The 26,084-nt window shown below is 37.3% G+C and overlaps 1 protein-coding gene across 3 annotated transcripts in view; it reads left to right on the top strand.

The window, feature by feature from the left end:
• Positions 1 to 26,084, top strand: part of Gpbp1 (GC-rich promoter binding protein 1) — a 65,143-nt gene that overhangs the window by 4,070 nt on the left and 34,989 nt on the right. For all 3 annotated transcript variants that reach the window (XM_032898901.1, XM_032898900.1, XM_032898902.1), the window contains exon 3: positions 17,420 to 17,539. In XM_032898901.1, the coding sequence (XP_032754792.1) occupies positions 17,477 to 17,539 (63 nt within the window). In that variant the 5' untranslated portion in view covers positions 17,420 to 17,476. The remainder of the gene's footprint in view (positions 1 to 17,419; positions 17,540 to 26,084) is intronic.

Consider the following 26,084-nt stretch of genomic DNA (forward strand, 5'->3'; position numbering starts at 1 on the left):
GCTAGGCAAGTGCTCTACCACTGAGCTAAACCCCAACCCCGTGTGCAGTTCTTTTAATTGGTTTTGTCTTAATTTATGTAAAAATTGATGAGAACATCTATCACTTGAGAGAGTCTGTATTCTATTAATTGGCTTTTGAAGTTATTTGTATAATTGTATACATCTTAAATGTGAGTAAGAAACAAAGTAGGTCCTGTGAGCCTTTTATCCCAGCATTCAAGAGACAATCAGGTAGTGCCTAGTCTACAGTTTCAGAGTAAGGCTCAAAAAACTGGTGGGCAGAGGGGACCCCTCAAAAAAACCCTCCCTTTCACACTTTTAGTTCCCCTTACTCTTGTCTTTTTGAAGTAAGTACAATAACTAGCAGTTGTAGATTATAGTGTTGTTTTGCTCCATACTTTTATATGATACCTATTTTTAATACTGTGAGGAAAGTTAGAACTGAGATCACCTAATCTTTGTCCATAGAAAATAACAACATAACATTTGTTTTCTTGTGATCTTGGAATTTCTTCTGTTCCCAAGCACTGATACCAGGGTAAATTAACTCTAGAAATCAGCTTTGAAAACTTGACTCCTGGAGTAGTCTGTGAACAGCTGATGTACGGTGGCTGGGTGTAGTGCTTGGACCCCTTTAATCCTGGCCGTTGGATGGAAGAGGCAGGTGGATCTCTGGCAGGGAAACCTAGTCACAAACAACAAAAACAAAAAACCAGTTGTACATACTTAAATTTTGTAAAGTATGTCAGTGCCTGTGGCATCCAGAGGAGGGAGTTATAGGCAGTTGTGAGCTACTCCACATTGGTGCTGGAAATCAAACTGAGATCCTCTGGAAGAGCAGCCAGTTGTTATTCATCCCTGAGCCATCTCTCCCACCCCTGAACTTGTGTTCTAAGACAGGGTCTCATGTTGTCCAGGCTGACTTCAAAGCTGACCTTAGACTTCTGAACTCTTGTCTCTGTCTCTCCAGAGCCGAAATTAATTATAGGCATGGCCCTCCACTGAAGCTGGGCTGAACATAGGGTTTTGTGGAAGCTAAACAAGTGCTAACCACTGAGCTATATTTCCAACCCATCTGAATATTGACAGCTTTTCAGTGTTTTACTTTGAGATTGAACTGTATAGAATCACTAGTTAGTAATTAAGAGTGCTGCTAGAACTGTTTCCCTCTTTCACTTCTAGTTCCTCTTTCTCTGGCCCCTAAATGAGTTTTTTTTTTTTTTTTTTTTTTAATTATGATAACTAGAGTTATAGATTATGGTGTTGTGTTTTCCTCCATACTTTTACGTCATATCCATTCTTGACAACTATGAGGAAAGTAGTGTAATTATAGCGGCATGAGACAATTCCGATTTAGAGAAGTTGAGGTGGGAATAGAGTTGCTTGCTTAGAATTAGAATCCAAGTGATCTGACTCTGCCCATACTTTTATCCCCCGCCTGATGGTTTTTGTTTTGTTTTGTATTGAGGATGTGCTTTCATGCTAGACAAGTTCTCACTCAGAGTAGTACTCTCCGCTCAGTCTGTACTTTTAATTATTATGCTTTAAACTCGTTTACTCATCTATGGTAGACAAAGTCTAGCCCCAGCCCAGTCTATACTCTTAGAAATTATACTTTACTTATTCTGTCTTGTAGATACCATTCCTTCTATTTGAACATTTTCCTTGGCATTTATTTATTCATTTATTTTTCTGTATATCATTCCTCTTGGGTTAATCCTGATTATACTATAGAGATTGGAGAAGCTAAAAAAGAGAACCCCGTGTTTAGTTTTGCTACTCGTTAACTTGGATGATCTTTGCTTTTAGTTACAAATTGAAATGTGGTTTTCAACCATATAGTATCTTACAGATGTGGATCTAAATATTTGTGGTTTTCTTTCTGCTTTTGGACTGAGATTACTACATAGGTTTTTGTTTTTAAAGCTGCTGGTGAGATCCTCTTGCTTCTGCCTCCTCAGTTAGAGGAATTATCGGTCCACATCACCATAGTTGGCCTTGTCTGTGTCACTTAGAATGAAAGACTGTATGTATATATTTATGTTTGGGTATACCTGTCTGTACACCTACATTCATGTGAAAGTCAAGACAGCTCTCAGAAAATGGGTTCTTTGCAGTATGTGTATCTTGGCCTTCCAGCTTAGGCTATTAGGTTCTGCAGCAAGTGACAATACCTGGTAATCTATGTCACAGGCCCTGATGAGACTTTGATATAATAGTTTAAATGCAGGTATGATGTAACATAAGGGTAATTTTGAGGATATGAGGTATCTAGAAAAAGAAATTGTGATATTGTGTATTTACCATAATTTTTGCCTTAGTTCTTTATATTAAACTGATGGAAATGATGTGAATTATGAAGTTGTATGTAAAGTTATATACAATATTAAGAGAATCTACTTAATTCAGTTTTTATGTCAAACCAGTGTTTGACAGTGTTTATATTTATTACATTATCCCAAGCCATTCTATTTCTTGTTTTTTGTTAATGGCATCACCTGGATTCCATTCATGCCAATCTTAAGTTGTATTTTTTACTTCTTAAGACATACGGGGTTGGGGATTTAGCTCAGTGGTAGAGCGCTTGCCTAGCAAGCTCAAGGCCCTGGGTTCGGTCCCCAGGTCCGGAAAAAAAAAAAAAAAAAAAAGACATATAACGATGCTTCCCATTTCAAAGTTTGATTTGCTATGCTAGAATTTTTTCCTTTAAGGAAGGAGCTAACCTGTTGCTTTTTATCCTATTCTGTAAAAAGTTTTAGAAACCGTCCCAAAATACATTATCAAAAACAGCTTAGCTGATGTTTTGGCTCCCTTCAGGTTTTTCACTAAATACCTGTCAATATCAGCTAGGACCACAATCTACTTGGATCTCCTAGAGCAGATGTATTCTATATATAATCAGTATCTCTCTCTCTCTCTCTCTCTCTCTCTCTCTATATATATATATATATATATATATATATATATATAATGTACTTTACTAACTTTCCAGCTGCTCTATGACTTGTGGAGGTAAGGTATTTTGTTGTTTTTCTTTTTTAGGATGAATTTTAATCACACTCAAGACAAGTGCTGAGCTATAACCTCACCTTTGTTTGTTTATCAGTTAGCATAGTAAATAAATTAAAAAGATTTTGTTTTTTATATGTATGAGTTTTGCCTGCACATTAGTATGTGTCACATTTGTGTCTAATGAGAAGAGGGCATTGATTTTTTTTTTTTTTTTTACGCTTTCATGATAAGCTTTATTTATTTATTTTTTCTCCATCTTTATTAACTTGGGATTGAATTCTTTGGAACTGGAATTAACAGACACAGGTGAACTGCCATGTGGATGCTGGGAACAGAGAACCCAGGTCTTCTTGAAGAGCATTCAGTGCTCTTAATTGCAAAATCTCTAGATTCACCCTCCCCAGTAACATTCTTGAGTTTTCTAGACAGGATTTTTCTGTCTAGCTCTCTGGCTATCCTAGAACTCTCTGTAGACCATGCTGGCTTCTGCCTCTCTGCCAAGATACCCTCTTCCTCCTCTTCCTCTTTCTCCTCCTCCTCCTCTTCCTCCTCCTTTTTTTTTTTTTTTTTAAATCGTTTGTGTGTGTGTGTGTGTGTGTGTGTGTGTGTGTGTTTGTATGCATGCTAGAGGCCAGAGGCACCAGATCCCATGGAGCTGAAGTTACAGGCAGTTGTGTGTCTGATGTGGGTGCTGGTAATCTATCCTTTGCAGCAGCAAGAGCTCTTACCAACCAGTTGTCTTTCTAGCCCCTAGTTGCCCCTTTGTAAACAGTTTTTGATATACTTTCTCTAATGACTAATAGGATATTTTTATATACTAATTGGGTCATTTGTATATCTCCAGAGAAGTATTGAAGTATTTAAGAATAAAGATAGCCACAGCTGTCCTCTTCCACCCCTTCTCCCTTCTCCCACTTCCCCTCCCCTAACCCCTTCTTCATTCTTTGCTTTGTAGCCTACTCTGGCTTGGAATTTACAAATCCTGCCTCAGCCTCCCTAGTGCTGAGATCACAGATGTATTTCACTATACTTGGCATATTTATCCATTAAAACTTTGTTGTTGTAGACAGTCTTTTATTTTAGATATTTTTGAGACAGGATCTTACCATATATCCCAGGCTGGACTTGAACTTTCTGTGATTTCTTGCCGCAGGCTGTTGAATGCTGAGATTACAAGGTATTCTTTCATGTTCAGCAATGAATGAATCCTAATATCTACTAAGTAATGTTTATCAGTGTTTATACCATGTTCTATGTTATTCTGAGCCTCATGGATAACCCTGTGTTTTAGTCTCATGTGGGGAAGGCCTTCCCTGTGTGGGAAGATGTAGGCACAGGGATTTCAAATGTTTTGCCAAGGTTATACTACTAGTGTTTCTTCTGAACCCATATATTTCTTTAATCAAGACTTACAGTTTTTAAGATGCTATTGAGAAAAGTAAAATACTACTCTGCCTCAAAAGATTTTGTGTAGCAACTGAATTTTATATTCTTAGGTGACTATGATACGGTTGCAGGTTGCTAGTCATCATTCAGGAACATGTGAGTTCCTCTACTAGAGAAGTAGGTGCTCTTAACCTCTGAGCCCTCTTGAGTCCCAAAGAAATTCAGTGTACAATTAAATAATTGACCTGAGGGGTTAGGTGACAAAGCCAGAATTTGAATTTGTTTTTCTTTTTTTCCTCCTGCTTTCTCTCTTTTGAGTTGATGCTGGGATTGAATTTTGCCAAGTAATTTCTGTTCCAGTAAACTAGTAGTGGCTCTTACCCCAATTTTCCAGTTTTCCTGTCTACTAGAACTTCGTGATATGATGGAAATCTCTGGAGATCTTTCTCTCCCTACTTTTATCTCCCTCCTCTTCCCTCCTCTCTTCATTTTTTTCCTCTTCCCCCCGCCCCCCTTAGAATACAGGTCTCTGTAGTTCAGGCTAGCCCTTTGCCTTCCAAGTTCTAGGTATACAAGAAAATGTTATCAAGCCTAGGTATATACTTCATGTATTTTTGGAGTTGTAGATAGAGCCTAGGGCAACAAAAAAAGAGCACCCAGGAAAAGAATACACCACTGAACTATATTTTGTAGACTTTTGTTGTGATTAAAAACCTCAAGGAAACCATTTCAAGTAAGGAAAGATTTATTTTAGCATGTACCTTCAGTGCAAGGGCAGAGCAGATCTGCTCTCAAGGCATTAGCAAGTAGGAAGCAGAGAGGGAAGCAGAGAATACACTAGCTAACTCAACTGGCTCTCCCCCCTACTCCCAGTCTAATTGTCTAATTCTGTGGAAGTGCACACTTAGACAGTGTTTTATTAATCTCTTAGGCTCTTCTCAATCCAGCTTAGTTGATAGAATTAACCCATCTTTTTTGAAGCAAAATACCCTCTTTCATATTAGATCAAAATAATATATACTTAAAATAAGCAAGGTAAATGAATGGAATTTATATTAACATAATGCATTTGAATGTATAATATCATAAGTATGATCAATCTAGAATATAAAACATCCTTTTACACTTTGTGCCCATGTATGTGTTGATATTGAACTCACTATATAAAACAGGCTGCTTTCGAATTTGGGAGTTACCTTGCTTCTTCTACCTTCCCAGTGCTGAGATCAAAGACATCTACCTCTAGACAGTTCATCTGGTGTATTTTTTTTTTTAAAGATTTTATTTATTTTATGTATATGAGCACACCGTAGCTGCCTTTAGACAGTGTTGGATCCTATTGCAGATGGTTGTGAGCCACCATGTGGTTGCTGGGATTTGAACTCAGGATCTCTGGAAGAGCAGTCAATGCTCTTAACCACTGAGCCATCTCTCCAGCTCTCATCTGGTGTCTTTTAAAAAAAATTCTTGATTAGTTTTCACTTTTTAAAATATATTAAATTTTTTTAGAGACAGGGTTTTTTTGTATAGTTCTGGCGGTCCTTGAACTCTGTGTTTACCATTTCATTCCATCAATAAAGAATATTTTTGAGACAGAGTATATCAGATTGCCCAACCTGGCTTCTTAATTCACTGATCTTACTTCCATCTCCAAAATTCTGAGATTACAAACTTGCCTCACCATGTCTGGGTGTGATGATGATGATGGTGATGCTTATTAATATTATTAATATTATTAATATTATTTACAAACTTGCCTCACTGTGTCTGGGTGTGATTATTTATTTCAAGAATTAAATCTTTGAATATTTGAAACTAGGATGTAAACTATCTTCAACATTCTTTCGTATGTTAGTGATGATAGTGCTGAGAATGTCTATTTTGAGTACACTGCAAAATGGCAGTTATTTCTCATACAGCTTTTAGTGATTATTCTGGAATCTTACATCATGAATTGGGAGCATGTGAGCACATACTTCCAGTCATTCCAGGTCAGTCTCTCCACCCTTAAGATCCTCCCAAATAAGATAAAAAAACCAATCCTGATTTCTGTTGCCTATATACTCACTGGAGAATGTGCAAACTCTGGTGGCCAGCCCCTTAAAACTGAGTTCTTCCCCCTTCCCCGCATCCCTGCATCCATGTCAGAAGCCATCAATTGTGAGAGCTACACTTCAGCATCCTTATCACAATTTTTAAGATTTCTCTTTCATGGCTTTCTGTTTAGGCTGTTGTGGGGTTCCGGAAGGTGGGGAGTAGGAGTTGTCTGTCACAGAAGCTTTCTATGTCCTGCTTTTTCACCTGTGAGTAAGCAGTCATCAGCACCATGGCAAAAGTAGCTTCCTTTTTATCTGAGAGCACAGATCATGAACTTAACACATATTGGCAAAGGCATGTTTAAAGTCCTTTCAGAAATTGTTGGATAAGTCTGTCCTACTCTTAAGACAAAGTCCATTAAACAGTTAATTAAACTCAGCAGCCATGGTGGTGCATTCTTGTAATCTTGGAACTTGAGAAGGCAAGGGGGATCAGGAGTTTAGCTATGTAGTGAATTGTAGGCTAGTTTGTTGTATGTGAAACCTTTTTAAAAAATACCATCAAAACAACAGAAACAACCAAAAAGCACCAAGTAAATCTTCCAATTTAAAGCAAGCAAACAAAACCCCAAGTAACTAAAGTTGTTTCTTTTTCTTTTCTTTTTTTTAATTTACCTACCTGTCCACCCATTATCACTCCCATCTATCCATATATTGTGTGTGTGGGCATAAGTGCCACAGGCTGCATGTGGAGGTCAGAGGATAACTTATTTTGGTTTCTTTCTCCTCCCATGTGTCCTGGGAAATCGAGTCTGAGTTCACCTCTTTAACTTTACTGACCTATTTTGACCCTCAAATAATGTTTCTTTTTTTTTCTTTTTTTCTTTTTTTCGTAGCTGGGGACGGAACCCAGGGCCTTGCGCTTGCTAGGCAAGCACCCTACCACTGAGCTAAATCCCCAACCCCTTCAAATAATGTTTCTTAAAAATCATATTCTAACATAATACAATCCAAAGATTTGGTACATGATAACGAATGGTGATAGCAAAATAAATCTTTGTTTTCTGTGATTAAAGCATTATGTTTAAAAAACAGAATATTTTGTCTAAAGCACTGCATTTGATAGCATAGTATAGTCTTGATTAATATAGTTTTGAATCTGAGGTGTTTGAGGCAACATTTGATTTTCATTTGTGTTAGAAGCCTGTGTGGTATATATGACAGCACAGGCAGAGTGAAGTGAATGTTGGATTATACATTTGGAATGCATTATACTTTTGGATCGTTCTTGGGTATGGTTACTTGGGTAATCTGTGGTATGGCATCATAGCTTTAAATGACACTTTTACATACAAGTTTTTCTTTTTTTGAGATAACATCTTGGTTGGCCTACAAACCTGTGTTGGTCAGACTGACCTTGAACTTGTGGCAGTCCATTTCTTGAGTTCTGGGTTATAGGTATGGATCATCAGGCCTGACCCTATTTAGATAACCTTAAATGTCCAGTCCAGATCTTCATATTATGTAACTATCTTTCATGATTTCTCTACATATAAAATTGTGATGTTACTCCGTACCTTCAAGGCAACCTCAGACAGTGTCCCCCCCCAAAATCTCAAAGAACTAGAGAGATCGGGTTAGACAAGCACACTACTACTATTGAGCTACAGCCTTGGCCTTTTGTGGGAAGGCATTGAATTTAGAGTCTTAAGCACTTTTATGTCTGCTGGGCAAGTGGTCTCATAAATGCTACTCTTTTTTTTTTCTCTCCATTTTTATCTCAGTTAATGTTTTCCTGATCTACCTTATCAAACTGAAACACATGGCAATCACCTTTAGCTTCTATTCTCCATGGACTCTTAGCTATTCTATTTGTTCCACCCCAACTCTCCAGTCTTTCTATTCCATTGCTTTCTGCAATTGTACAAGAAACATCCTATTTTCATTTGAATGACTGCATTTGCCTCCTTTCTTTATCATTTGTACTATATAGCTTACTTACAGAGTATAATGATCCTTTAAAAGTGGTGGTAATTGGGGCCATAGAGATGACTTAGGTGGAGTGTGGACTTTTGCAGAAGATTTCTTAAGTTTGGTTTCAACCACCCTGGGCTGCACACTGCCTGCAACTCCAGTTCCAGGGGATCCTATTTATACCTCTTTATCCTCTCTGCAACTGTGCTAAACTTGGTAGTGGACACATAATTTAAAAACAAAGAAAAGGTAAAGTTTCTGCCTAAAAGCCTTCAGTGTCTTTCATTGGAACTAAACATGCTGTTGTATAAGTCTTTACATTATTTCTTATTTTTTCTCTGCAGCTTTATGATCTTAGTACCCATTGGCCTTTGGCTGCCTTTCTTATCCTTGAAAACACTAGTTTTCTTATTGTGTAAGGCTAGTGATTTTCAATCTTCTAATTCTAGAACCCTTTAATACAGTTCTTCAGGTTGAGGTGACCCCCCAACCATAAAATTATTTTGTTACTATTTCATAACTGTAATTCTGCTGTTGTTGTAAATATCTGATAGGCAGGGTATATAATATTCAATCCTTGTGAAAGGGTTCTTCACCTCAAAGAGGTCACAACCCACAGGTGTAAGGGCTATGTTTTTTGTTTTTTGTTTTTCTCCCTCTCAGTTTTTATTAGCTCATCCATCCTCTTCCCTCTACTACCTTTCTCTTCCCTGATTTTCTTTCTTCGCAGGGAGAGTGCTTGCTGATTTGGAACTCGTGCTCCAGAAATTCGCTTGCTCTAACCTTTCAACTAGTTTGGTCTGTTTTTGTGCAGTACTGCACCTGGCTAGTTGTGTTTTAACTCAGATATGTGAGACTTTCTCTTACTACTCTGTCTTAACTATTGTAGGTAGTGGGCAACTCTCTATTTTTCATTTTAGCCTCATTTACCTTTTTTTTTTTTTGTTTTTGGCCTGTCCTTATGTAAACTTTAAGGGCAAGGATTTTTTCTCATTTATTTACTGTTTATTGAGTGAAATTATAGAAAAGTCAAAGGATCACTCACATTATAGATATTTTATTCTTTTTTGAGGTTTAAATTTGGTATATGTAGTTAGTATTTTTATTATAGGTTGATGCTTAACTGCTTGGGGACTAGTGAATTTTGTTTTTATAGGATTATAGCCAAATTGATTTGTTGTCAGACCATATAGAAGCTGTTTTTCTTGCTTAAGTTTGCATCATTTGTTGTATGAACATCTACATTTGTTTACCTGATAAAGGCTATTTTGCCATTTATCACTAAATGGCCAGAATCAACTTTGAGATAAAGTGGTAAACATAATTTCCAGCTCAGAGTTTCAGACGGGGAGATGTGTGTATAGAGTTAAGAGGACAAGTATGTTCTCTTATCTTACCTTTATGTGGCTTCTGGAACTCAAACTTGGGTTTCCAAGCTTGCACAGGAAGCATTATGTTTCCCCATCTGGCTGCCCCAGCTATGACTGTTTACATCAAATAATGTCTAACAATTATATGTCACTATGTGTTGTATTATTTGAGAGGAGGGAATGAAAGAAGGCAGTATTTTCTTTCCTTTGGTTTTTCAAGACAGAGTCGATCTCTGTGTAGCCATGGTTGTCCTGAAACTCATTCTGTAGAACAGGCTGGCCTCAGAAATCCTCCTGCTTCTGTTTCTTGAGCGCTGGTGTGTGCTACTACTATGCCTGGCAGGAACTGAAGTATTTTAGTGTAATCTTGCTTTTTAGGGATTTACCAAACAGAGCTCTGAAAAAACATGCTAAGATGGAGCTTTGACAAGTAACTAATAGGTGAGTGCTGAGCTGAAGTGATCCTGGAGACTGAATTAGGTTGAGAAGTACTTGAATGTGCTTCAAAGACTTACTTGTGTAAGCTAGATGCAGCAGCCCCCAAAAGAAAAAAAAAAAGAAAAGGTGAAGTGGGGAGTAAAAGTGACTGCAAATGTTTTGTTCTAAGTCTAGTTAAGGAAAAACCTTACAAATACTTAATTTTCTAAGAAGATACTACCTGTTTGGAGCCTAAGGGGCCAGAGTTGATGGGGAGCAAATTTTGACTATATTGCTAATTTTTTTCTGTGTACACTATTAAGACCTACATTTTATAGTTTAATGTAGCTAACTCAATAGGCTAAACTAAAGATTATGTGATCCTAGAAAGTTGGTCTGGCTTGAATACATTATTTATGAGGCCTGTTACTTTGTTGTAAATAGCAAAATTTCTTTTAAAACATTTATTGAGGGCTGAGGCAGCTCAGTGCATAATGGCCCAAGCTTGATAGTTTGAGTTTGATTCTTAGAACACCTATAATGTGAAAGAGATCAAAGTTCTCTAGTTTCAACACAAGCTGTTGCACACACATGCCTCTCGCCCCCCTCACCCCAGTCAAGTCTTTAAGGAGGCAGGGAGAAACAGTGATAAATATTATCTTTATGTATTGGACATCAAAGATAGTTTCATTTTCTGCTTAATTAAAAGTATATTAAAAGTCTTGTGTCTTGGGCTGTGGAAATTTGAAAATACTAAACAGTGGCTTCTCCTTTAAAGGATAGCTACATGATAGCTATTGATCCTAGTGTATAAACCTTGTTCTAAAAAGTGAAATTCTACATAATAAGGTAATTTTAGGTTTTCCAAGAATGTTTTCGATCATACTATTGCTATAAAGACATTTTGTTTTGTTTAGACATTTGTTTTGTTTAGTGTTGTATCATTGAACTAAGTCATCTGTGGAATTTCTTAAGCCTAGTAGAGTTAGGTGTAAGAAACACAAACTAAAGATAAATTAAGGTTTCACAGTTTATTTGGGCAAACACTAAGATCTTTTAAAACAGTATCAAGACTATGGCTGTATTGTAGTGTAATGCAGAAATTTTTATACATTTATAAAATAAAAGAGGACTCAGGACTACTTATAGAGTAGGCAACAGATTACATATTTTATTTAAATTTTGGAAAGGGCTATAATTCTAATTCTGCCCCCTTTTTTTTATAGGAGTGCTACAATGTTGACACTTAAAGTTGGCCTGTAATTCTCTATATAGCAATGAATGACCTTAAGTTTGTAATCCCCTGCTTCCGTCTCCAAGTGCTTAGATTACAGACAGGTGTTAAAATTCCTGGCTATACTTTTTTGGCTTTCTCAGACTGTCTTGCTATGTACTTGTAGCATTACTTGTAGGCTGACCATGAACTTGTAGCATTACTTTTGCTTTAGCTTCCTGAGTGCTGAAATTATAGACCATGGGGCCATGCTGTATCCTGTTGGCACTTTTCTAATAGTAAATACTTCTGAGGAAAAATTATTCCTAAAGGTCACCTGAAGGGATCTGTGGCTGCAGACTAGTTTTACAATTATTCATTAGCTTGTTGGGGCTTAACTGCTTTTTTTGTGCCTTGTATCTTTGTTTAGTCCAAATTGTTTATGTTGGCCATTCAGTAAATTGATTTGAATTAAAATTTGTCCCAATTAGTTCACACTGCAGTACAATTCTAGTTTAAAATTTACCATTACCAACTCTTAAAATACAAAAGTCCGTGTAGACTGATTTGTTGAAGATTTAGCCAGCTTCAGTTTTGTGAGGAAACCCAGTAAGTATAAATTTGTGCACTTAATTGTTAAAAATTTTTTGAGATTATAATGATTTTTTTCCTTTTATCAGTCTTCCCTCTAAACCTTTCATGCACAACCTCTCCTTGCCCCTTCAAGTTCAAGGTCTCTTAGTCTATCAAAGGAGGAAGTTCATGAAGCTTCAACCTTGAATTTGTTCTGTAGGAACTGAGGATGTAGCTCAGTTGGTATTGTTTCCTGAGCATGCATCAAAGCCCTGAGATCCTGATACTAGTACTCCAGCACCAAATAACCTGGCCTTGTGGAGGAAGACTGTAGTTTCAGTACTCGGGAAGAAGAGGCAGGAGGATCAGGAGTTTTTTTTTTTTTTTTTTTCCGGAGCTGGGGTCCGAACCCAGGGCCTTGCGCTTCCTAGGCAAGCGCTCTAACCACTGAGCTAAATCCCCAACCCCGGATCAGGAGTTTTATGAAGGCTCTCCTCACTTAGTTAATTTGAGGCCAACCTGCTGTAAATGACTTTGTCTTAGAACCAAAACTAGTAATATTTTTTGATACTGAATTAATTGCCAGTTGCCAGCTGCCCAGTGTGGATGCTGTGTCCTATTAAGAGTACTTAATATAAAATGCTCTTAACTGGTGGTAGACATCATTTCTTTAGCTCCACATAAGATTTTGCCTATTTCTTCCCCCTCCCTCCCTCCCTCCCTCCCTCCCTCCCTCTCTCCCTCCCTTCCTTCTTCCTTCCTTCCTGGTGAATTGTAGTTGAAACCAAGATCTCATATGATAAGGATCTCTTATGATATGGCTCTCATGATATACATGCATGATGCTACTGAGGTCAAATGTTAGCTCAGCGGGAGCTGTATTCCCAGCTTAAGCTATGTTTTCAGCCTTGTAAAGTTTTTTTAAAGGTATGTGTTTCTATTGTAAGTATATTGTGTAGTGCCCTCTAGTAATCTTAACAAATTAAATATTAAAGACATCCTGTTTCCAGAATATATTTCCTGTTGAAATTATAAATGGTGTTTCTTGGAGGGGAGAACATTTAGACATGTATTTGTGTAATCCTTTAACAAATACAACAGTTTTATAATATTCTTGTATGTTTTTCTTTTCATGTAAGTAAATTGCAGTAAATTTTGGTAACCTATGAGGTCTTATTTCTATAATCAGAGTTTGATATCAGGAAAAAAATGGTTCTTTGTTTTGTGTCCATACTCTTAAAATTAGCCAAGCAGTAGAAGCCCCCTGCCTCTCTTTGGCTTTTAAAAGTTATGGTCCATGTTCATAGTGTTTTGTTTTTTTGATATAGCATTTAGTAAACAGGATCTCACCTGGCTTCAAGAACTGGCAGAGTAGTTGCAGATAACCTTGAGTTGAACTACTGATCCTCCTTCCTAGTGCTAGGGTCATAAGTATATATGCATGTTGCCTAGGCTACTTTAAAGATTTAAAAAAAACACCTCTCTCTCTCTCTCTCTCTCTCCCTCTCTCTCTCTCTCTCTCTCTCTCTCTCTCTGTGTGTGTGTGTGTGTGTGTGTGTGTATGAATGTATGTATGTTTTTGCTGTCCTATCTGTCTGTGACCTTTGTGTGTGAGTAGTTGTAAGGAGTCAGATCTCCTGAAATTGGAGTTATTGACAATTGTGAGCAGCTTTGTGTGTGCCAGGTCCTTTAGAATAGTTATCACACTTTTTTTTTTCTCTAAGACAGGGTTTCACTTATGTATACCAGGCTGGCCTCAAACTCAGTTTCACCTGTCTCTCAAGTGTCCAGATTAAAAAAGCATGTGCCACAACTGCCTGCTTTTCTCCTTTTTTAATCTCTTAATTACAACCACCCATAGGTTTAACGTTCTTTAGTGGTATCCCCAGCTTGCCCTTCCTTACTGCTTTACCTACCTTGACTTTTCTCAAAATCAGTTCAATACTTATCTCTATCCTTTTCCATTCTACTTCCTTCCATTCCTACTCTTAGTAACTAAAATCCCAGTATACTCCATACTATTTTTGGTTGTTTAAACTCTTGACAGCTATTGATGTTAAAGGGGCCACTGTTGTTAGCTGGCAAGTATGACATTTGCATAGTGGTAATACCCATGGCTGCTGCTGTTAATATTCTACTGTCAGGTAGTAAAGAGACCCAGAAGGCAACCCAAAGTGGGGAACTATGAAAATACAAGATAACATATCCCTGTGCCCAAATGACTAATCATACAGTAATGGCACCAAGTAAGAGTCCCGATGAAATTCCAGACAGAATGCAAAAGAATGATTTTTTTTAAGTATATTCAAAAAGATGAAAGAAGAAAGTAAGAATCTGGTTGAGAATAACAAAATAGAAAAAAAAAGCAAGCCCATACAAGATATTAAACTATTGTTTTTAAGAGATTGAAATATTGGAGAAAAAAACCGATCTGAAATGCTGGAATGAAAAGCATTGGAAGTCAGTAAAATTTTGTGGAATAGAACAGAATAAGTCAAGAAGATAAAATAACTGAGCTTGAAGGCAAGATGACTAAATGGAGATCAATGATAATGAGAAGCTACCAGTGGGAATTCCAACATCCATATTTCATTCTGAAAAGACCAGATTCATGAGTGGTTGTGGAAGTTCACTTATAATTCCATTGGTAGAAATGGGATCCCAGGAGCAATCTGGCTTAGTAGACCAGCTGAATTTTTGAGATTGAGGTTCAAACACTTATTCAGTAAATACATTGAGAATGGTTGAGAAAGACTTCAGTTCAGTGCCAAAGAATGAACATGCTTAACAGCTTATATACAAATTTTTTTTCTTGACTTTTATAGCCTGATTTTTGTTTTTGAATTTTTAAATTATATTTTAATCATTTATTTTGTTGTTCACATGTGTGCCGTAGTGCATGTGGGGAACACAGTATGGAGGTCTCTGTTCTCTGCTTTAACTATGTGGGCCTGGGGGTTGGACTCAATTCATCAGACTAGGCAGCAGGCGCCTTTTACCTACTGAGTCTTTTCTCCAGCCTTATAACATACCGTTCTTGAATTTTTTTGAGCTAGATTGCCTTTTCATGGGGGCATGGGCCTTTCACGATATCTTGATTTCCAGACCACAGTTTAACCTTTGAGAATTGACTCTCTTCTACCATGTGGTTTCTAAAGTTTACATAGTCAGGGTTGGCGAAGTACCCTCAACCTTGCATTATCTTGTCTGCCTAAGGCTCTTGTGTTTATATGAGAGCTAGGTATCTTTGGGGTAGAGTCAGGAGAGATGCTTGGTTTTGTTTATTGCTCCCTACTCTGTGAGACACAGTGTTCTCAAATCGTTCATTACTAGTGAATTTCACTATGATCTGCTTATTAAGGTGGTGTTTGAGGCTGCTATATGCAGAGTTGTAATACATTTTAGAATGGGGGTGTACTTAAAATTGTATAGGGAAGCTATAGATTTATTATATTTTTTATTTATCTTATGCATTTTATTATTTATTGTTATCGATTTATAGTTTACTGAATGGCTATAATACATTGTTCCTGTTGTTTGTTTTCATTGAAGTAAAACTTAACATTTAAGTTGTATGGTTTTATTGATAATTTAGTTCTATATCCATGAGATACTTCCTAACATTTTTTCTTAAGATTTATTTATTTCATGTTTGTGAGTGCATTGACACTGTCTTCAGACACATCAGAAGAGGGCATTGGATTCCATTACAGATGGTTGTTAGCCACCATGTGGTTGCTGGGAATGGAACTTAGGACCTCTGGAAGAGCAGTCAGTGGGGCTATCTCTCCAGCCCTAGATTTATTTCTTAAGAGAGCTGGAGTCATGTGATTTCTCTCTCTCTCTGTGTGTGTGTGTGTGTGTGTGTGTGTGTGTGTGTGTGTGTGTGCGCGCGCGCGTGCGCGTGCGTGTGCCCGCATTTTTTCTAGTTAGCATGCTTATTATTTTTTTTTTTTTTCAAGGCAGTTTGTCTGTGTACCTCTTGTCCTGGAACCCTCTCTGTAGATGGGGCTGGCTTTGAAGTCAGAGATGTGACTGCTTCTGCCTCTGCCTCCTAAATTCCAGGATTGTCAAAGTGTGCTCTACTACTGCCACCTGGCTAGTTAGCTTAGCTTGTTCATGCTCATAACAGTATTTAAGTTTTTAATGACTAACATTTCATTGTGTTTATTTTGCTTATTATTTTGTCTGTTTATGGAAATTTGAGATTTTACCTTTTGATGATTGCGAAGTGCTGCTGCAAACATTGGTATACAAATTGCTAAGTATGATTTTTACTTCTTTGAGCATACTGAAAAAGGTATTGTGAACAATAGGGTAATTATGTCTTCAACTTTTTGAAGGATTGCCAAATGTTGTATAGTGGTTGTACACCTTAAATTTATAGCAGTAACATACAAAGGTCCAGTTGTAGGTTTTTTTTCTTTTTCCTTTCTAGATGGTTTCTATGTAGCCTTACCTGGAACTCAATAAGTAGACTAGGCTAGCCTCAAACTCAGAGATCTGCCTCTGTTTCCTGAGTGCTGGGATTAAGAGCTTGAGCTGCTACACCCTGTTGCAACTGATCTTTTTAATAACTAGAACTTCATTATGTGAAAAGAGAAAGATCTTACTGGGTCTTATTTGCTCTTTTAGAAATTGGGAAGTCTTTTTCTATAAAAAAGAGAACTTGTCTAGATGGGCTGTATGTAGGCTTTGTAGATATAGGAGATGAAGAAGGAAACAGAAGAAAAAGATCAGGGAGACAGTAGTAGATAATTGCTTAATATCAGGTTACTCTTTTGGGGCAAGGATGAAATTGGAGAAAAACTTAATAGGGTGTTTTGAAACTGGTCTGTTTAGAAAGTTGGCTATTACCCCTCTTCCCCTTTTGGGGGGATGCAGGGTAGGATGGCAACAAGTAACTGATTGGTGATGTGGAATTTTAGTATGGGAAATTTCATCATACCCCCCCCCCCACACACACACACAGTGTTTCTCTTTGTAGCCCTGGCTGTCTGTTCTGGAACTCGATATATAGACTGGGTAGGCCTTGAACTCAAGACTTCTGCCTGTATCTGCCTCTAGATGGTTGGATTAAGTATTGGGCTCAAAGGTGTGTTTACCACCCCTTGCTTGGCCAGGAAACTTCATTTATTTTAGTTTGGTCTGTTGGAGTCTACTTCAGGAACTTAGTTCAAAACAATGGCCTCTTATTATGATTTAGCAATTGCAAATGGAATCTTAAAATTTGTAATAGGTTTTTTTCTTGAGACAGGGTCTCTCACCATGTAGCCACAGCTGTTCTGAAACTTGCTATATAGATTAGGCTGGCTTTGAGTGCTGGGTTTTAAAGGCATGTGCCACCATGTCCAGCCAATTGTAATTTCAGATACAGCATAAGGATATAATTTTGGCCAGAAACTACAGATCTAATTTTTTCCATTTTTATGTGACAGGGACTTGCCATGAGGTGTTGAAGCCTTGTTTCACTGAGTTGGAGAGACTGGACCTAAATGGCGCAGCATGACTTTGCTCCAGCCTGGCTTAATTTTCCTACTCCTCCATCATCAACAAAGGTACTTTTTTTCCTGCATCTCTGCCTTTCTGTCTGCCTCTATTTTGCTCATGTTGTATACAAATGTAACTAAAATGTGAAGACTTGGGGTGGAGTGGACTGTGGCTCAGTGGTAAGAGTGAGTCTCTAACCTGTACAAGGCTTGGACTTAAGTCACAATATAAGGAGAAAAGTGAAAACAGTTTTTATGCCCTATCTTTGTTCAAGGTGGCTTTTGTATTGTTGAGAGTCTGTATATTTTAATTTCGTTAACTTTGAACTGATCTTTAAAAAAATTGTATTGCTTTTCTGCTAAATAGTAATAATACCTTAGCATATACCTTAAAAGGTTGCAGAGTATTTTGCCAGATATTTAATTTGATCATAATATCATGAATGTTATGTTTTAGATTTATTCCTACTTCGTGTTTTTTGAATTTTAATTACTGACCTCTGTTATCGACAGAAGTCAAATGATTGTATTCCAGAGTAAAAAACATGGGCACAGTCATTCTGGGATAAGAAGTTTTTTAGGGGTTCTGTATTGTATACTGATTTCCCTGTAAAGCTGTCTGCTTCATTTGATATCACACCTCCTTCTAGGCTTCATTAATTGCTGGTTGGTTGCTGTTTTCAACAATGCCCTAGGGCATAAATTGCTCCTTGTTCTGACTCAGTTTAATTAGATAAAAGGTGGTTTTTGAGGCCTATCTTTGAAGTTTATTCTGACCTCAGAAGGAAGTCTCTTCTTAGTTGTTTGCCTGGTTCTCTCTGCTGTCTGGTTTATTGGTTTAGCTTACTGTTCTTTGTTCAGAGTAGAGCAAATCTCTACTGTGTCTGAAGGGTACTGCTAGGCTTAAACTTCCTTATGTTGTGTTTTGAAGAATTCCTTTGAATACTACTTTAACATTATAAAAATCTTATTTCTTATGTAGCTGAGCTAAGAGAAATTTGGAACTTAATATCCTTGGCCTGAAAAATCTGAAATAGAACTTTCAGTTGTGAATGGGTTTGGGCAGAGAAAAAGAGCCCTGGTTTCATGACTACTCTCACTTGGAATATACCTTTTATAGTTGGACAGAATCCTTGTCTACAGTTAGGGGGACTGGAGAGTAGGTGGTGGCTTGAGCGCTACATATGGTCATAAAACAATCAGTGGAGAAGTTGGTAAAAACAAAATAAACATGTAAAGTCTCATATTTGTCCCAAGATACATAGCAAATGAAAAGAGACATTGACTCAAGACATACACATTCTTACAAATTAGTAAGACTGGCCATAGTTTATGGTATGAATTATGTTTATTAACATTCAAGACTTCACTGGTGGAAGTGGCATCTTTTTTCAAAATATGGTAAATTCTCCAGAGTGTTAGGAATCAACCTACCAAGTTCAGGGATTACAGGCATACACCATCACCCCTTTCTTTTCTTCTGTCTTATTCTTTCCTCTTTGTGTTAACAAGAGAGTGGGGAAGAACACACTTCTTTGTTCCTTTCTACTTGTAAATACAAAACATCTCTGACCAGATTTTTCTTTTTCTTATACACTAGTCAATATTTAGTGGTCACCAATTGGATAGCCTATAATATAATTATGATTGAGTTACAGAGGTTGAGAGTCAGCCTCATAACTGACTTGTTAGTGGTGTCCTTAAATGTTGTTTGTTGACTTATTGAGGCTATCTTACTTGGACAGGATGGCTTTGCATTTTCAATCATGCTTCTTTTTTCAGGTGGAATTTCTGGCCTATGCCACCATATCCCCTCTGACTAACTGATCACAAACCAGAATCCCCACAGACCTCTTCAGTGTATTAGATGAACTTTCTAGGATGCCTTACAGAACTCAGAGAAGTACTTGCTTTGTTAGCCTTATAAAGGATATAGATGAATAGGATTATTGGGAAAATCCTTTCAGAAACTTTCTTAGCACCTGAGGATTTCTACAGCTTTTAGGAGGTTTGTAACAAGTTACAGGGACACAGACCAAAAATATTTCATTTACTAAACATACATATAGCAGAGATCAAATTTAATAACTTGTTTCTACTCTATATTTAAAGTTAAAGGATACCATTATTTTACCTAGTTTAATAACAGCTAACTTATTCTAAAATGCCCTCTTTAAATCCCACTAAGAAAAGTATTTTCAAATTAATCTAAATTCTAGATTGGACAGATTACTCCTTGCTAGAAACAGTGCATCTGGCTTAAAAAACTATATTCTGCATTGTTTCTTTGTGGTGTAGAGGAATCCGTCCAGTCTTGATCATGTGCTTGCTTGTTAATCTGGGCCTTTACTATGGTCAGGTAGCCATCTAGTACTTTTAGTATACAGGTAGTTTTTTATAAACGTTTATTAAAAATTAACTCAGGAGAATAATTTTTATTTTGGAAATTTGTTCCCTTAAAATGTGTATTTCCCTATACATTAGAATTTAGTTTGAAGATGAATCTTACTGATCATTTAAGCTCTTTGTCATGTACAAATTTCTTTAGAGTGTTAAGTTGCTCATTTTTAGATAGTATGAAACTTGACTAGGATTTAGACTTATTCTATGTTTTTGACATAGGATTCCTTTTGGAATTAGAGAAAAATGATTAACATTTTATTTTGTAGACTGTAAGACTATTGAGAAAAAGACTTGAAATTGTTAGGGAAGAGGACTTACTGGAGAGTCATTTATTTTAAAATTTCACCCTTTTTTTTTTTTTAAGACAAGATTTTCACTTTATAGTCTTGGCTGTCTGGAACTCACTAGGTAGACCAGGTTGATCTTAGACAAACAAATCCAATTGCCTCTGCCTCCTAACTTCTGGAATTAAAGGCAAGTGTCACTACTATGTCTTACTTTTTTTCCCTTTTGTTTGTTTGTTTTTCCAAGCAGGTTTCTCTGTACAGCCTTTGCTGTCCTCGAACTCTGTAGATTAAACTGGCCTGCAAGAGATCCACCTGCCTCAGTCTCTCAAGGGCTGGAATTCCATGTGCCACTACTAATAATCATGGTTAGGGAGGGATTGGGTTAGGAAAAAAATTACTTCTTAACCCAAGGTCTCTAGTATTTTTTTTATCCTGTCTTCCCAAGTGCTGGGATTATAGGTGTGTTCCATCATATCCAACCTAGATTAATTTTTGTTACTGTTTTTGTGCTTATTTCCTCATGCATAGTTAATAACAATCTGTGCTAGCCTTTTCTCAGACCTTATCCACTTTATAGGCAATCTCCCCATCCCCCAAAACCTACTTTGGAGTTTGTACACATGGGTTTCTTTTACTCTTCTCTTTCCTTTTGCCATTTTGTGTAAAGTAATGTAAGGCTTACTCTATTTGTAAAAAGTCTTAACTAACAAAGCATATCAACAAAAGCTATTTGGAAAGTCACATTGCCATTAAAAAGTTTTTAAGTCTTATTATGTAAATATCAATAACCCAGGTTAAGGGCAGAGGATTGTTACAGTGTAACTCCTCATCCCAAACCTAAGGTCTGACCATTCCAGGCAGTACCAAACACTCTGGCTGAGCTAGTGCTCTTTACTAATTTTTGTTTATTTTAGCTTTTTTTTTTTTTTTTTAAAAGATAGGGTTTTATGTAGCCCATATTGACCTGAATCTATGTGGTGGAATATGACCTTTGAACTTTCAAACATCCTCCATCACACTTCAGAATTCTGGAATACATATTTGTGACAGTGCCCATTGCCCTTTTTTGGGGGGATAGAATCTCATCAAATTGCCCAGGTTAGTTTCAAACATTCTGTGTAGTTCAGCCAGGTATTGAACTTGTATCATTCTTCTGTTTCTGCTCTCAGTAGCTAAGCTTATAGGCGCTTGACACCCAAGTTCAGTTCCAGATTTTTCTAACTAGATATTCCATTACTTCTCAAGAGTAGTCATTAATTTAAGTGGTTGTCAATCTGAAGTAGTTAGTATGAGTTTTCTTTTTCTTATCCTAAAGCAGTGAGTGGTTCTCAGCCCTCCTAATGCCTACAGTCCATTAATGTAGTTCCTCATTATGTGGTAACCCCCCCACCATGAAATTATTTTTGCTGCTACTTAATAACTCTAATTTTGCTACTGTTATGAGTCATAATGTAGATATTTTTGGAGAGTTTTGCCAAAGGGGTCATGATGGCCCCCTTCCCTACAAGTTGAAAACTACTGCCTTAAAGGGACAAATACAAGCTTTTGCTTTGTTTTGGGGATTTTTGTATGTTTTTAAGACAAGGCTCTATATGTCTCTGGCTGTCCTGAAACCCAGATCTGCCTGCCTTTGTTTGTGCCACCATTCTTCTCTCTGGTAATTTTTTTTTTTAAATTATAACTTCTCAGCTTCTTCTTTTGGTCCTGTCACCAACCTTAGATTTCTGTTTGTCATTAACTGCTTGTTCTCTACTGAGATTTTTATTTTTCTTTGTATCATGTCTCTCCTTTTAATCTTGAGTACATAGAATAAGCATTACTATCATGTTCTTTAGTTCAGTATAATGATAGTCCTCGATTTTTGTTTGGAATGATGTACAGATAAATTAAGGGCGATGTTACAGCTGGCTGTGTGCCTGAGATATGTAGTATTTTAGCTCCATCATGTGGTCAAAATACAAACTACATGTGTCTGATTATGCCTCTGCCTTAGGGCGGTTTACATAGTGTTTTCGTATATAGTTTGATGTAATTAAAACAAGTCTCAGTTGCCTTTTTACTAACTAGTTCATACTTTCTTGGTTCTTTTGTTCTTTTTGTAAGCAGTTGCTTTAAATTTTTTCTGAATCTGTTAATATTTTCCCCAACTTTCTTATGTATGAGTGTACATGTGTATGCATGTATTGTGTACCATGCACATTCCATGGGTCCATAGAGGCCAGAAGAGGGGTATCTCATCTCCTGCAACTGGAGTTACAGATGATTGTGAATTACTATGTGGGTTCTCTGGAAGAGCAGCGAGTGCTCTTAACCAAGCAGTGCGCTCTCTCATGTGTCCGTTTCTCCCCCCCCCCCCCAAAAAATCTCTTTCTTCACAGTGTGCATGTGGAGGTCAGGATAATTTGTGGAGTTGTCTCACACCACATGGGTTCCAAAGGACCCATTCAGATTTTCTTGGCAGCAAGCACCTTCACCCATTTAGCCTAGTTGGATCTGGCCTGCTGTAAACGTAACATTTCCGTAAGGTATAGTGACACATGCCTTTAATTTCAGCAGTCAGGTAGAGGTAGATGAATCTCTTGAGTTTGAGGTCTGTGTGGTCTGTATACCAAGTTCTGCTCCAGGCCAGCTTGGGATACATGGTGAGACCACCTTAAACAATAATAATCCAAACCAAAGCATTTTGGGCTGGGGAGATCAGATATCTCTAGGTTAAAAAGACTTGCTGTGGGAGTATGAGGACCTGATTTTCATCCTGGAAAATCTGGTCTGTGCCTTTTTAATTCCAGCACTAGGGGAGAGTGAGACAAGGTCCCTGGGAACTCCCTGAGTCAACCCAGCTTAATTGATGAGTTCCAGTTCAGTAAGGGAGTCCATCTCATTCTGTTACCTTGACTATAGAAGAGATAAACAATCCCTGTGAACAGGTTTCTGTAACTTTCAAAGTAGTAAATGTAGAAAAAGAAGATCCCAGGAGTGCATTGTTAGAAGGATAGATGAGCTAGCTAGAGCTGGACCTTGCTGGATGGCTGACCCTTTGTATAGTGTGCTCTAAGGCCTCTAGTTCAGTCTCCTGCATTGGAAGAAAGCAAGAAAAGAGGGCAAAAGGCATGTTGGTTGTAGAAAATTTAAAACAAAACACATTACGATGACATTCTACTAGAGGTGAAAACTGCATATTTGTGTTTTAGTATTATGTGGCTATCAAGAGTATCATTGCCATTTTTAAATTTATTTTAAAATACAAGATCGTTGTGTATCTCTGAGTGGCTTCAAATTTACTTAGTAGCCCAGCTTGGTTTGCATTGGCTGATTTCAAATTTACAGTCTTCCTGTTTTAGTCTCCTAGTATGGTCCATTACATTGGATCAGCTTGGTTATTTGTTCTTTCACGGCCATAGTTAAAAAGCAGTGGTTATATTAAGACTATTTTAACACTTAACAATGTAAGCAGGCTTATATTGAAAATACCTTTTAATTGCATCTTTAGTAGGATAAGGGAATCCCAAAATTCAGACTAGTACTTCAGTTAATTGAATTATCCTTGTGGGACATAACATACTATGTAGACTTGTTTTTGTGTGTTTATATACATTTTTATTAAGGTATAGTAGTGTTCAGAGAAAATAGAAGAGACTATTTTTGTTTTTGAAAACAGACTGGTCTCAAACTCTTTTTTTTTTTTTTTTTTCCTTCGGAGCTGGGGACCGAACCCAGAACCTTGCGCTTGCGAGGCAATGGCCTCAAACTCTTTAGCTGAGAGATGATCTTTATTTTTTTCTGGCCTTCTTCCCTCTACTTCCTGTGTACTGGGACTGTTACATGTGCTGTACTGTGTCTATTTTGACATGCTAGGGACCAAATCTGGTGATAAGTACTCTACCAACTGAGCTGTATCCCCAGTTCCTAGTTCTAGGAGTTAAATTTTTCTTTCATTAATAACCCATTTGTTCTATAGTCTTTGTTAAGATTTGCTTTGTGTTCTACAATATGGTCTGTTTTAGAGAACAGTTGTTGTGGTGCTGAAAAGACTATTTTTCGGTATTTAGGTCTAGTGTTCATTCTAAAGAGTCTCATCTTGTAAATAGGGATACAGGTTAGGAGAAGAGAAATAATTTCCTCTAAAGTATTAGAGCTGTATAAGTTCCTGTAGATAACTCACTTTAAGATTTGTCCCTTTTTTTGGCCAGGCTGTGGTTGAGCATGCCTTTAGTACTATTTCTCAGGAGGCAGAGACAGTCTGATCTCTGAGTTTCAGAATAGCCTGGTCTACAGAGCGAGTTCTCCGACAGCCAGGACTGTACGGTCTGTCTCAAAGGAAAAAAAAGTCCTTTTGGGGAGGGGTGGTTGTGGAGTTTGAGGTTATTATCTTATACATGCTAAGAAAGTACTGTCAGTAACTGACATACCCAGTCCTGTTCTAATGTTCTGAAAAATACTACACACAAGTTTGTAACAAAATATTTAAGTATACAGTTACCTACAAGGTCATATCCTAAACATTTTGTCTTATTTGTATTACTTTGGAAATACAGCATATACACTTCAACATGTCCTTACTATTTACTTCTTCACAGTCCACTTCCCATCTTGTTGGGATGTTTCTGTGTGTGACCTCTTGATATCTTTTTCTGAGTTACTTTTCTTCTGATGGACTGGAGAAATATATACAGAGGTATATATGGTCTTGATTGTTTTCTTTAGTGTCTTTTAAGTTAAATTATTCCATCCTTTATTTCGCTAGATGTAGATATAATACCTTAGTATATTTTAAGTTTTTTTTTAAATTAAGGTTTTAGTAGTAATATTGTATCTCAAGTTAGGTTCTATTTAGCATTCTTGCTTAGTCCATACTTTGTTGTGTGTGTTGCTGGTGACGGGGTATTGAATCCAGGGCCTATCAGGTGCAAGTACTCTGCTACCAATATGTGCCCTAGTCCATCTTGACATTTTTTGTATGGACAATGATGTTCTTTTTTCTCCTTTTTTTTTTTTTTTAAAAGAAATATTTATTTTAGTTATATGAGTACACCGTAGCTGTCTTCAGACACACCAGAAGAGGGCATCAAGATCCCATTACAGATGGTTGTGAGCCACCATGTGGTTGCTGGGGTTTGAACTAAGGACCTCTGGAAGAGCAGTCAGTGCTCTTAACCTCTGAGCCATCTCACCAGCCCGACAATTATATTCTTGAATACCAACTTTCTGTGTCTTGTTTCTTATTTGTATTTTACTACACTGGCAATTTTTCAGCAGACTTTGAAAAATCCTGCATTGTATTATTATTATTTTTTTTTGCAAGCAATCAAACATAATTCTACTGTTTTGGGTTGTTAGTAGAAGACTAACGATTCTGAAGATCCTTAGATGGGAGACAAGTATATGACTGATTTAGCAAACAGTAAAACTGAAGGAGACAGGTACTGGTTTGTCAGGCTTTCTGAGGTCTTTGGAGGTTCACAACAGGAATGAGGGCCTGGGAGCGTGCTTCCTTTGCATCTAGTTTATAGAATCATCTACATTTATAGTAAACCTGTTTTTGCCAGGTGATGGTAGTACACACTTTCAATCCCAATACTTGGGAGGTAGAGGCAAACTCTATGAGTTTGAGGCCAGCCTGGTGCTACAAAGCAAGTTCAGGACAACCAGGGGTGCATAGAGAAACCCTGTTTTGAAAAACTAAACTTGGGCTGGAGAGATGGCTCAGTGGTTAAGAGCACTGACTGCTTTTCCAGAGGTCCTGAGTTCAATTCCCAGCAACCACATGGTGGCTCATAACCATCTGAAATGGGATCCAATGCCCTCTTCTGGTGTGCATGAAGAGATCAACAGTGTATATGTGACATAAATAAATAATTAAAACAAAACAAAACCAAAACTCCAAACAAAAAATCATTCTCTTTGTTTCAGAGGAGGTTGCTACT

This window comes from Rattus rattus, chromosome 3, assembly GCF_011064425.1.
Source record: "Rattus rattus isolate New Zealand chromosome 3, Rrattus_CSIRO_v1, whole genome shotgun sequence".
NCBI lineage: Eukaryota > Metazoa > Chordata > Mammalia > Rodentia > Muridae > Rattus > Rattus rattus.